General features: G+C 42.3%; 1 protein-coding gene across 1 annotated transcript in view; it reads right to left on the reverse strand.

Moving 5' to 3' along the window:
• DKK2 (dickkopf WNT signaling pathway inhibitor 2) overlaps positions 1 to 13,103 on the reverse strand; it is a 41,164-nt gene extending 28,061 nt beyond the window's left edge. Inside the window, exon 1 of the mRNA XM_009327057.1 lies at positions 12,488 to 13,103. Within this exon, the coding sequence (XP_009325332.1) occupies positions 12,488 to 12,745 (258 nt within the window). The 5' untranslated portion in view covers positions 12,746 to 13,103. The remainder of the gene's footprint in view (positions 1 to 12,487) is intronic.
• Positions 13,104 to 13,435: the final 332 nt, after the last annotated feature.

A 13,435-nucleotide genomic window follows, 5' to 3' on the forward strand; every position in this document is an offset into this window, starting at 1 on the left:
ATGTCAGTCTCTGTTGTGTAATCTGTTTTCACAGAATCAGCTAAATCTGAATTAGTGAATTCCACTACAGCTTTTGCTCCTACTGCCGCTATATCCACGGTATCTGGGAAATGGCTTAGACACATCTCTGGAGAACAGCATGGGTCCGGTGCTTCCAAAAGGCAAGAGTCAATACGTTCATGTGTCAGATACATGTGCCAGGGTAGCCGTCCCAGCTGCACAACACATGATGTGTCAACTGCTTTACATAGGGTGGGTCAGGAAGAGGCTCATTAAAGAGAAATGCTACAGCTCTGCTTGCAACATCTCTGCATCCTTGTCCAGTTTTACACTGAAAAAAAATCACACTGCTTTAAGAAAAGGGTTATTCTGGATGGAGACCAAAACCTGTACAGAAGGGCCAGAGAAACTGAGTCTGGTACATTAGATACAGATCCGTCACCGATCTTTCATATCATTATTTCATCGTTGAGGGGACAATGTAAATTATTCTGATTTATCTTTTCTGTAATAACAACAAATTATTCTGATGACCAAATTCTGACTGTCTTACATAGGTGATGAAAGACAAGAGAGCTCCTTCTCGCTGAGCATGCTTTGCAGCGAGGGAGTCTCAGCCGGATGATTTCCTCTGAGCTGAATTTCTCTCCTCCGTGGAAAAGGCCACGACCCCGCTCCCTAAAGGCATGCAGAACCTAATTCCCACTGAAAACATTCAGGGAGTTAGGTACATAAATACCCTTCAAATTTGTCCTATCTATAAACAGGACGTAACCTTTAAGATGGCTTTCTGCGCAGAAGCGTGTTGTACCTCTTGGATAAGACAAGCAATGAGGCAGCATATTTTGCCGAGTAAGGAGCCGAAGTATGGTGTTTCTGGGCAGCATGAGCTTGCATCTGTGGCCACATTTTTTTTGTGCATCTGCTGGGAAACAATGCTGGAGGGGAGTGAATTACATCACTTCTTTGGGTACTGAATTGTTACCACCATTACAGACGTTCCCCTCAGCGGACCTGAAAGCTGTTCCTGAACAAGTGAAGATATCATCACGTGGCTGTTATAGAAGATAACAGGTTTTGTCTCATTTTCCCTATCCTTGACCCTTCCATTCTGACCCTTTAGCTGTAAAATAGGCTTCAGTCCCACCAAATTCAAGAGTGACAACTGCACCCCAGACCTGGAACTCACACACTGCTATCATACCTGTTCGTACAACATATACACTGGCTTCTGCTCATCTAAAACCTTTAAAGCAGAGTTAAGACAGTGTTATCCTACTCTTCATCTGTTTGTTCCTATTGGAGGGGGATTTTGTGGGTAACTCACTGAGACAAGAGCCTGAAAGTGGATACCCCCTCCAGCCTCGAATGGTATCTCAGCTAGCTGGGCCTGTCTGTGGTACATGCCTGTTCAGAAAAATGGAAGATTTTCACAGTGCTAATCCCTGTTACACAGACAATCTGCTGCCCATTTGCTATTCCTTTTTGGCTTTATTTTTAACAGGGCCTTAAAACATATTTTTCCTTAAAATGACAACATTCTTTTCTGCCCTCTTTGTTCGTGGGGCTTTGTGTGCTCATAAACAGTTTAAGAGTTCCCTTCACACCTGCGGTGCACATGTGTGCCTGTAATAAAGACTCTCTTATCTACCCTTCACTGATAACTTAAGAGGACAGTGTTTAAGAAAAGGCACCATCCTTGCGACTCTGATGAACAAAATCAAACCCAAACCTACAGCAGTGACAGTAAGGTCAGCAAGCCTGGGGAAGGCTCATTAGAAATCTGCTTTCCCAAGGACTGAGGGGTACCTCTAGTTTCGCTCTCTGATATTTCAACCCTCCACAACTTAAGTTCATTGAAGTGCACCAATAACAGAAATCTCCACTTGCATTTTAAATGAATGTCTTCTGCCTATCAGGCATCTCCATGCGTGAAGGTCTTTAAACATTTTACAAATGTTTTTAATGAAGCCATCCAAAATCCCTGTCAAGCACAGGGCCAAATATGTGCTTCCCAGTTTGGCAAACCAGGAAAGCAAGCAGGGAAAAACTAAACATGAAACTTTGACTTTTAAACTCATTCTTCCAACCACCCGATAACTGTCCCCCTTCAGCAGTCTAGCCAGTTGTTTCTTCTACACTTCCAGTGAAATCCAAAGATAAAAAAAGCTTTTGCATTTTCAATACTACTACTACTAATAATAATAATAATCCCTTTTAATTTATAATTTATCTCTGTCCACCACTGTTGTTTAGATAATAACTAAACAAAGATTTTCATATGCATATAGACAAACACATAAGCTAAGAAAGCCTGAGTGCCTATATCTGAAATCCTTAGAAAATTTTGCACTACCTAGCACATTTTATATATTGTGCAATACCAAAATGCAGAACCTCCTATTTCCCATGTAATAAAAGGTGCATCTTCTTTCCCATTCTAGTCGCTTCTCTAGAGGAATGAAGGGACAGAGTCTTCCTTATCCTCCCTACTGGCCCCAAAGTTGGAGCAGAGAGGCTGAGGGGAAGGCAAGCAGACCTGCGACTCCTTTCCAGCTGGCAAACCCTGCTCAAAGACACATGGAAGCAGCGTGTACCATCCCAAGGTTTTGCTCCATCCTTCCTTGACCCCCTGGACTCCATGTTGCTTATTCAGAAAATAGTGCCAAAAATGCTTCCCAATTAGTATAATCTGAGCTATGCTAAAGCTATGCTGCTACTCAAAAACAACTTGCTCAGAAAATGTCCCCTGGAGACTTGTTTACACAGCGGGGCGCGGATCAGCATGCATTAGACGGCAGTGCCATGCCTTGTCTTTTCATCTGCCTCGTGCTGACTATACTCTGCTTGCGCTGACACCACTGGCCAGGCCCTGGCGCCAAGGTCTCAGTGGAAGGAAAACCCTAAGTTGGCCTAACCACAGGACAGTTTGGATCAGCAAGACTTTTCCAGCCTCTTTCAGCTTATGCACTGGTACAAAGTCTGAGAGAAATTTCTCTCCACAATTTCCCTGGTTAGACAATACCACACACTACAATTTGATACTTAATAAATTGTCGCGAAGTTATAATACAAGTATTCACTTGGTCACTTATCCTTTTAGCAATAAAAAACAATTGGGACTGAAGTTCAGTTGCAATTTGTTGCAGCTGCTGTGGCAAGGACCCCCTCAGAAAGTAATTTCCAGAGGATTCTTCTTGTTAAAAAGCCATTTCCTTGGCGAGGAGTGGGATGTCTGGAAGACAGCAATGGGGACAAAACCAAGCACAGAAATTTACAAGCATTCCTGAAGAGCATTTTAAAAACCCTGTATTTATTCAAACAATTACGAAAACATTTTATGCAGCTAAGCAGTTTAGCCCCTCCACCAAAATGTAAAGTAGACTTTTAAGCCTAACTTTTGATAGGCAGTTTTCCTCATTACCCCTAAGATGACACATGAGGCAGCATCAACACTTGGCTCCACCCTGGAGAAGGTGTGGAGAGAGGATGGCAAACTCCTGGTTTCCCGGTCCTTCCACGGCTCCCAGGATTTCCATTCTTCTGTTCTGACCCACACCCACTCTCTCTCCCCACCACAGGAGCTGGTTGAACTACTTGGTTATGAATAATATGCATTGCAAATTTAGCTTTGTTGTGAGTAACAGGAACTGAGAGGGTCTGGAAGACAACTTCCAGTCTCTCTGAGCGACCCCATAGTGTTCAGCTCACACACTGTGGCATGTGGTTAGTTACGTGGGTCAGGTGGTATCATTATTACTACCCAAGTGGATGACAAACTGAAATTTAAGAATGACAAGTCTGGTAAAACTTTCAGACTATGCTAAATACATGAAACAGTCTTCACATTTACTTGGTGGCTCCCATCATCCCAGGGAGTTAATGAGATAATCCCCCCACAAAGAGAAGACTAATGATGCCAGGCTGTTTATCTCCATAAACGCCATGAATTTATCATCAGGTAACACACCAGCCATGCCACCTTCTCTAGCCTGCCAAATGGTCACCCTGTTCCCTGATGCAAACACAGGATAGTAGCCAGCTTTTTCTTCCCTTCTGCTTCTTCATTATTATTATCCCTTCATGTTACTCACCATACGGTCTCTCTCTATGTGAAAGCTATATGTTAACTATTTAATCACAATTTGTAACTCTTTCTTTGGTAAGGAATGCCATTGTCCTGTCTACCTCTAAAAGAGGAAATGGCCATTTGACATCTCTCTCCTTCCCTCCCGCCTGAAGAATGACAGGGGAGATGATGTTTGAAAAAGAAAGTATCCACCCAGTGCTCCTCCTACCAAAGAGGAGAAGTAGCAGACTCACAGCTCAGTCTCTGTGTCCTGGACAACCTAATGCCCCACAAGATACAGAGAAACACAAACTTCTCTTTTTTAAGGCAGAAAACAGGATCCTGAGTCTCCCAGGAAATTCACAATGAACTGGATGGGAGGCAGGCTCTGCTCACTCATTTTCAAGCCAAAAGAGAAGAAACAAAGAAATACGGCAAGTTCTGCAGTCTGTACTAGCCCTGCCAGGTCAGGGCAACAGAAGCTTCATTTGGCCATCTTTCACTCAGCTGCTACCAAAGACACACTGCAAAGACAAACTGTCTGCCAAGCCCAAGGCTCCCTAACACCATCTCTTGCTTGCAGCTCTATGCCATATTGGACAGAGGTTTTTCTCCTTCTAAACCCGTGCTCTATAAAAAGTCACCCTGAACAGAGACCATATAAGCCAAAGCACCTCTGTGTTATAGTCCACATGAACACGCCCACGGTAAGAAAATCAGGGAAAGCACTCAGAAACTCTAGCCATAAAAGCAGGTGGCAGGTGGAGTCTTCCTTAGAACTTGAAGCTTTGGGAAGCCCAAAATCCATTTTCAAGTAGTGACTTCAGAAAACAACTTAAGCTATTTGAGATGGGACCCAAGCCCCAATTAAACACAGGACCTAGATTTCTATGGTTTCTTTTGAGTTGACATGAATACTTGACACTGGCTATCCAGAGTACCATGGCTGTACTTCATGGAACACTAGAGTTTTGCTGTAAAAAAACAAAAACCAAAACCAAACACCAAACTAAAAGGAGGAAAGTCATATGAAAGCAAAAAGGTTAAATACAAGATGATAGCACATCTGTCAGCACCTTTTTTTTTTTTTTTTGACACAGTCTAAATCTTTCTGATACTTCTGAAAATTAATTGAACTAAGTTAATGGCCAACTAGATCAGTTAGGCTTAGCATTTCGGATTTCTGTTAGTGGTTTTACATACAGTTCTCTCCCCCGCTTCCAGAGACCTTGTTTTACCGCAAAATGTCCAGCTTTAGGATCCTTGCAGGCTGTCAAGAAGGGGTGCACCATTTCTGTAGGAACACATAGCAAAAGAAACAATTCTGGAAACTACCCTGCTCTGTGCAAAAGGTAAAATAAGAGGCTTTTCCCCCATCAGATGCATTACTTTCCCTGCTGCCATTCTAGTCAAGAATGAGATTCCAAGAGTAAATTTTCCTGCTGCAACATAAACGTATTCTGTTTGCAATTCCTTTTAAGAGATCTCCGCATTTCAGACTTGCAGGGAAGAGATCACACTGACAGCAATTCACTGCTTCACTCAGCGCAAGCTGCCAAAACGCGTAGAACTGAACCTTGTCCTCTCATTCACTGGACCGATAAATATGCTTTTAAAAGCATGCACAGCCTGGTTCACACTTACATGATGCACAGAGAATGAGGCAGAGGGCTTGCAGAGTGAAGCAACACCTCATTCCCGAGCATGTGCAGAACAGTCCACCTTCGCTTACTGCTAAAAATGCTAAACCAGTGCCATTTGCACTACATATGTGCAACATGCGTGTCTCCAAGATTCATTACTGTGCATATGAAAATTCAATCATATCAAAGCTTAGCTTTAAGAAAGTCCCAAGGGGCTGAACCGTGTGCTTATGTGCTTTGAGGGGGAAAAAAAAACAACTCTCAAACTTTTTTTTCTTTTCTGTATCTTTGCCCCGGTCTTTCCTTTAGTAAGAACAATATAGCTGCTACATGAGTGAACCCCACATTCCCACTGTGTGTTTATGGCCATTCATTTTCATAACTCAAGTTCCGTTTGAGTGAACACAAATGTATAAATCATAGATGGATTTAAGGCCAATCCCAAGAAAACGGTAACTAAGATGAACAAAACTCATTATTTTATTTGAAAATTGCTGTGCTTTGGTCATTTAGTATGACCATGTGTATCCACTTACACCATCTCTCTCTCTCTAACACTACTTTCTGTAGCTCATTCTAGAGCAAAGGATTCTGCAATGAGCTTGGAAGTATCACAAATTCACCTATTTTCACATTTATTGCAATTTGAAAATTGCTTTGTGTTAATGAAATTTTCCATGAAAATAAATCTGCCCTTCAATCAAAAAGGGAAAATTTATACTGAAGAAAAGTGACAGTTTGGGGACACATACAGTCATTGCACACCCTATACTTGATTAAAAAAGAAGAGATGAATGTTCATGTTCTCTAATGAACATAAAGACTTTTGCAGGCAAAATTAATTTTAAAAAGTAACAAAACAAACCTTCCGATCTTCTTGGCTTTTGTATGGGCCTTTCACATCCATGGATATGAAGCTCATAGAAGCTGGTTTCAACCTAAAGGTACCAGAAACACAGGTACCAGAAACACAGCCTAGAACATAGCACTGGAAGACAACGATTTCCAAAGAATTATCCTCAGTTCTCAAAAAAGAGGGGAAAAAAAAATATCTAAATACACTTGGAGTTTTACCGATGCAGGAAAAGCAGAGAGGCAGCTTCTTGGTTTTCTTCCCATTTCTGTAGTGTCATACAAAAGTCAGCTCCTCAAATCTGTCCTAAATGTCTAACAACCGCAGTGCCGACACCGACACAAAGCTCCCCAGCACCGTGGCGGGACATGATGACAAGCCACGTGCCAACGATGGGCCAAGTGGGGGCTGCTGGCTCCAGGTTTGGCCCGTTGCACCCTGACTCTTGCCAGCCACAACGAGTGTGTGCATGTGGGGGTAGCATGAGCTTGGCGGGGACTTCTGCAAGCCCTTGCAGGAAGGGAAGGTCTCTGCTTTGAAGATGTTCTCCAAATTAACATTTTTACATATATATAAAACTTGTTTGGATATACTTAAAAAAATTCTCAGATACACAAAACCTGAAGAGGAAAGCAATGCTCAAAAAACAAACAGCAGCAGGAGCTTCATGGGACTCCTCCTTTGCAGAGTTAAATTCCTCCTGAACGACATTTCCAGGGTGAGGCATTGTAAGTACAACTGTAAAAGGACCAAAGGCTCAACTGACAAACCATGAGATATGAAGTGCTTGCAAGATACATCCGGTGTTGAGATAATTAAAATCAAAATTAAACTTGTCCTGTATTTGCATCTGCAAAGCATCAGTTAATCAAACATAATGAGTTAATCAGACTTATTTTTCTGAGGGCAAAATGTAATCAAGCTTCATCATCTTTTGCGTTGTCCTTAGACTCTGACAGACTTTCCAGACAGAAACTAACTCTTCCTAAGCATTTGTACACTCGATAGCACATCAGAGTCCTGGAAGTTTTCTAGGCATTGTTACAACATTAATAGGAAATAGTTGTAGTAAAGCCACTTTATAGAAGCTTTTCCTCTATATTAAGAAGTCAGATAATAATAACAAATTGAAGGGGACACCAAGCATGACCCAGGAAGGAGATAATACTCTGCATCCCATTTTTGCAATCAAGAGACAAGCCACTCGGCTATTTAGCAAGACTGCTGCCAGTAAACCAGTACGTCTCCCAGATTCCTAACAGCAAACAGCAAGAGCAAAGAATGGCTGCATGTGTCACTCTGGTGACCTCTGCAGATTTAGCAATTCTGTATTTATTTTTTTAGGAAAAAAAAAAAAAAAGCAGCTGTTGCTGGATGTAATTTCTAGGTATTGTAATTAATTTATTTTTAATCCCATGGAGAAATAATTTATACTGTCTTGGTTGCTAGCTATTCAAGATATTGTGGTTACATTTTTGGTGTCTTTGGTACATTTTACTGTAACATTCTCAGGGCACTGCAGCCAATTACTACAACTCATGCTGTTTTACTTGCTACAAAGCATCATCCAAGCATTTTCTAGCAAGTCTTTGTGGGTAACTATGTCCTGTTCAAGAAACACATGTATGTCCATGTGCTGATAGGTATGAGATCAGTGTCAACTTAGCCATTTGGATTAATGCCTTTTTGGTTTGGCTTCTGTGGTCTCAAGCCTCTTAGCTCAAGCTGTGATAGAGTTTTAAAAAAATACATTTTTAAAATTAAACCGAGTACATTTAGAATACAAAGGCTTAGCCAATATTGGTCTATCATGCCTCTGAAGTGTTAAAATTTGTCCCAGCTTTTCACTCACTCCTCTCTCCCTTTTTCCAGACCTCATTATCTCTTATTCAGCCCCACAGTTGTGCCGGTCCCCTCTCTTGGCTGTCCCAGTTCTTCCCATCGTTGCTGCTGCTCCCATCGTGCACGTGGGGGAAGTGGGAGGGATAGTCCCAGCGGGAAGCACAAACCCAACGCAGCAGCAAAGGGAATGAGAGACACGACTTGCTGGGGAAAAGAGCTGAAAGAATGGCTTTTGGCCAGGACTTGGAAAGGGCAGAAGATAATAGCGCCCTATAAAGAAGAAAAACGTCTGGAAATAAAGTTTGGTAGGTCTCAGCCTACCAGATCATTAAAGGCAGATGAGTGCAAAGGAGCGCAAACCCCAGCGCTGACGGAGGGGACAAGCCTCGGGGGAGAGAGGGGACTATAACCCAGAGGCAAGAAGTCAGAAAGACAGTGAAGTGAATTAAAGAGGCTACAGAGCCATCATCCAGGAATCTATGGAACAGCTATGCCTTTCAATCACAGCTACAGTACACGGCATTTTCCCTTTCAAGTTGCATCCCTATAGTTGAGCAAGAGCACTCACACGGGAGAGCTTGCCCTAACACAGTGGAAGCTGTATCTAACATGCAGAAAAATTAATCCACCATCGTTGCTAATCTGGCCTTTTTCATTTATGACTACTCACTATATTGTATTTATTCAGAGCCATGATATGCCCACAACAATTTCCTAGAGAGGCTACCGTACTGAGATGTTAGCTGTTCCTAGAAGCCATTTCTCTAAAAGGAAATTGATGGCAGACAGTACTGACCCCCCAAAAAGAAGCGTAGTCTAACATGCACTGTACGGTCCTATTTCTGAGCATATTTTTCCCCTGTGCACATGCTGTAGACACTTTCTGATTCTCTGTGAAATTGGGAAAACATTAACAGTTTGCAGAAAGGGGAAAACAGGAGTAACAGTGAAGAACAGTGAAGACAGTGAAATCTCACCCATTTAGCACGTCAGTGCTTCTCATTCTCTGCTGATCCAAGGCAGTAAAGGGAATAAGAACACAAAATAAATAATATTCCTCAGAAAGACATAAAAATGTAAGTCTAAGTAAAATCCACATTTGCCCCGCCAGTCCCTCCAGCAAGCCAGATCAGCTTGCTTTGCTCATGTGAGTATTTTCATTAATTTGAACTGGAACTTTGCCTGGCAAAGGAGTGCGGGATCTTCCCTTTCTGGGCAGAAGCACTGTAACTACCAGCTGAAATACTTCAACACTCCAGATAAGCCCTCGACTATTGTATCCGTTGATTTAGTGCTGATTAAAGACTCCCAAGTTGCTCCTCGTCCTGAGAATTAACATAATTGAAAATGTTACATTAACATATTAATGTTCTGAAAGTGCATTAGTCTACCAAGCTGCATAAGTAAATAGGTTGCTGGCTGATGGTCCTTTCGTCAGTTTTGGTGAGAGTTCTCTGATTTCCACTCTGTGTATCTGCAGAGAGTTGAACGTACAGCTCAGAGCTGTCATAACTGCAACAGCAAAATTTTATTAGTTTTCCGTTAAGCTGCTTATCATTGGTCCTTACTAAAACAAATTCCTACTTGTAAACAAGACGCTCAACTCACCATTTCATGTTACCAAGATATAAAAGGTACTGCTACTTTTGACACATTATAAATTCCACTAATGCAACAGATTGTTTTAGAAAGAAAAGCATAGGCCTGTTCTTTTAGCAAATGATATGCAAAACTTCAGCACAAAGTCCCATAATCTAAACCGATCAAGTACTAACCTAATAAGACAGTACTTTAAAAAAATTATGAAAATATCGTGTCTTAACTGGTTGAGATGTGTGACACCACTGTTAAAAAATGCAGCGGCTTACCAACCCTGCAACTGGAAGTGTCGCCAAAAATAAAGCATTATCACAAAAGTAACAACTTCTTTTTTTCCTTCTTTTTTTCTTCTCTTCTTTTTACTGCAATTCTGTGTTAATTGTGTTGCTTCAGGCAGATGGCCCAAAGTAACATCTACAATTATTGGTAGCAAATCTGAGTCATTTTCACGGACTACATCAGCGTGAGACTCTGCAGGAGCCGGGGACGGCGTCCCAGAGAGACAGGGTGATATCAGCACCCACAGCCCTTGACGGGAGATCAGGCTTTGCTCCCTGGGAGCCAAAGTCACTGATTCTCCAGGGGTCTCTGCTTGTGCTACAAACAGGACGTCTTAACATGCGTGCCACCTCTTCTACCATTACAGATACTTACAGTGTTGTCTCTGACTTGAAGTGTACCTTGTGAGTTCATGCCAGTAACTGGAAGTCCCCAGCAAACAATCCAGGTTGGCAAGTAAGGGACAAATCTTGCAAATGCAACCGGTGGGCAGTGCAACTTGTTTTCCAGGAACCGTGTGAATTATAATCAATCATTCTCAACATTGCGCTGAATACACGTTGAAGTGCTAAGGATGTTGTACTTTGGGAAAGGTGGCAAGACTTCCTCAAAAGGAAAAAATTATATATCGTGTTTGGGGCTGTACAGCGCAGCCCCACAAGTACCTGCACTGAAACTCACGAGACTGAGATAACACTCAGTGGGAAAACAGGTCCTATATACGGACTTTTTTGTGAATACACAGAAAACAAAAGAAAGCCCAAGGAGAACATACAAGAAAGCGTATCATGCTCCTGTATTTCCTCAAGGTGATTTAACATAGTAATTATTACAGTGTGCACTAGGGAAGAGCGCAGTACTTTAGTAACATGAAACTTAAGCGCAGCATCTGTTACTAAGCTTTGCTCAGAGGTAAGGAGAGGCGACCAAATTCTGGGTAAATTATAAAACAATTGAGCGGCTAGGGGAAGAAAGCTTGGAGGAGTTTAAAAACAAATTTCTCACATGCAAAAACCAAAACTACCACCACTGTTGTTATGCCTGCACACAAAACCAAATGATAACATTCAATTATTAGGAAGCTGATGTGAAACACCTCAGCAAATTCAGTGGACTGCTTGAATTTGCAGCTTTGCTGCTGCTTTAAGGAAAATGTAGGCAAGATACAGACCCTTCAGGCATTGAGTATTTTGCCTTTTTACGCTGAATGTTGGCAGTTCCCTTGCTGCTACACTGTTTGTTGCTTATAAAAAGCAGCTGTATTTAGAGGTACTAATAATAACCAATAGAATAAAATCTATGTTTTCTGAAGAAGTCTACCTCCTCCACACCACAATGCGCAACATTCATACCATCCAAGTTGAGACTTGATAGGGAAGTAGAGGACTGATGGCTTAAAATGCTGCTTTATAGTTTACCACAAAGGTAGCCGAATGATGAAAATTTTCTATCAGACTTTCAAGCTTCCAAGCAGGACAGACAGGAAAGAAGACTGCATAAGCAAGCCAGGGTCTTTTTTTCATAAAGTTTCCATAACCTTTTCTTTCTTCCTTACACTCAAACTTCATATTCAGGGCTGTTACCCCCTGCTTATCTCAACTGGACATAACCAAACAAAACTTCCACAACCACTGGAACATATTCTAGACAAGAAACCTAGAATTTATTTTCTGTCATATTAAGCAAATGAATGTGCCTTAAACTATACCATTGGCACAGCATGCTTTTTTATTCTCACCATGGAGAAAGACATCAGAGATCAACTTGCTAGGTGTGATTTTTTAAAACCAAGTTTGTTTCACCGCTGTAAACACAGTTTTCACTTCATGCTCAAATTTTCCTCACCTATTCAAATTCATTTCATTTAGCATCTGAGAGTTAACAAGAAATTTCTTCCTTTACTTCTAGCAGCCTTTTGAAGGAGTCAAACAAAGAAATGCTGAGGATATTTTTTTAGATTACTCTTTGTTCCGTCAGTTACTAAGCCTACAGAGAAAAATGAAAGGTTTAAAACCTTCCAACTCCCACTTGCACAGTTCTTAACACCAGTTATGAGATTATATTATCCCAGACAACCCCAATGATGTAAATTAATTAATTTAACACAGTAAAGCTTTGAAAACAATGCGAGGGGAGGACTAGCGATTATTTGCATATAGCACGCAGACGGACAGACACTCGAGCAGTGAAGCGATGTCCTACCTCTCCTTGCCGGTGATAGTGCTTGGGAGGTTTTCCCATCTGCTCTAGCATTTTGCCCTTCTTACTGCTAGCAAGCGTCAGTCCCTGGTGGATGCCTGCAGATCTGTTGGTTGCCTGAGTTGGAGCCTCCCCCATCAGGGTGGACTTGATGGAGTTCACCTTGGAGCTGGAGCTGTCTAGCTGGGAGCTCTCCACGATCAGGACCGCGGCTAGTAAGAGGAGACAGCAGGAGCACTTATTCCACATCAGCACGATCATCTCCCCTCCCCCCAAAAGGACTATCTTTTTTTTTCCTTTTTTTTTTTTTTTAAGGCAAAGAAAACAAAAGAGAGGAAAAAAAGTTTTTAAAAATATCTCCCAAAGTTGTTAACAAAGCAATGGATTTCAATGCCACACACTCAAGGAACTGCTGTTCTGAGAGACACGGGAGAAAAATAATAAAAAAAAGAATCCCCTAGGTAAAGAACATGTCAAGTCTATAGGCACTGCGCAACTATCGGGTCTGTGAAGTGATGGCTGTTTCCTCCAGGTCCTCGAGAAGTCCAGGCAATTCTTTAGTAACTGAGAGCAAAGCTACGAGGCAACTGCACCCAGGGCAGCTCCCCACCAGTGCAGTCACCAGCACGTTTGCTTAAGCTTCAGAGGAAGAGCGAGTGAGTTGCTTCCCCCCACTCCTCCTCTCTTGCTGCACAAGCCAGCAGAGAGGAAACTCAAACCAGATCCAATCCAAGCAGCACCGGCAAAAGCTGGGCTTAGTTTTCGTTCACTCTCTCTCTCTCCGTCTCTTTACTTTTTATTCCCCTCCTCCTTTTTCTGCCTTTTGCCTCAGCCTCTGCAGCCAGCAGGAGTGAAAGCGCCCGGTCTCCTCCTCCTCCTCCTCCTCCAGCCCGGCCGGTGCGGGGCGAGGGGCTCTGGGCGTCCGGCGGCGGGGCGGGCAGGGCAGGGGGA

This window comes from Pygoscelis adeliae, unplaced genomic scaffold (assembly GCF_000699105.1).
Source record: "Pygoscelis adeliae isolate BGI_AS28 unplaced genomic scaffold, ASM69910v1 Scaffold87, whole genome shotgun sequence".
Taxonomy (NCBI): Eukaryota; Metazoa; Chordata; class Aves; order Sphenisciformes; family Spheniscidae; genus Pygoscelis; species Pygoscelis adeliae.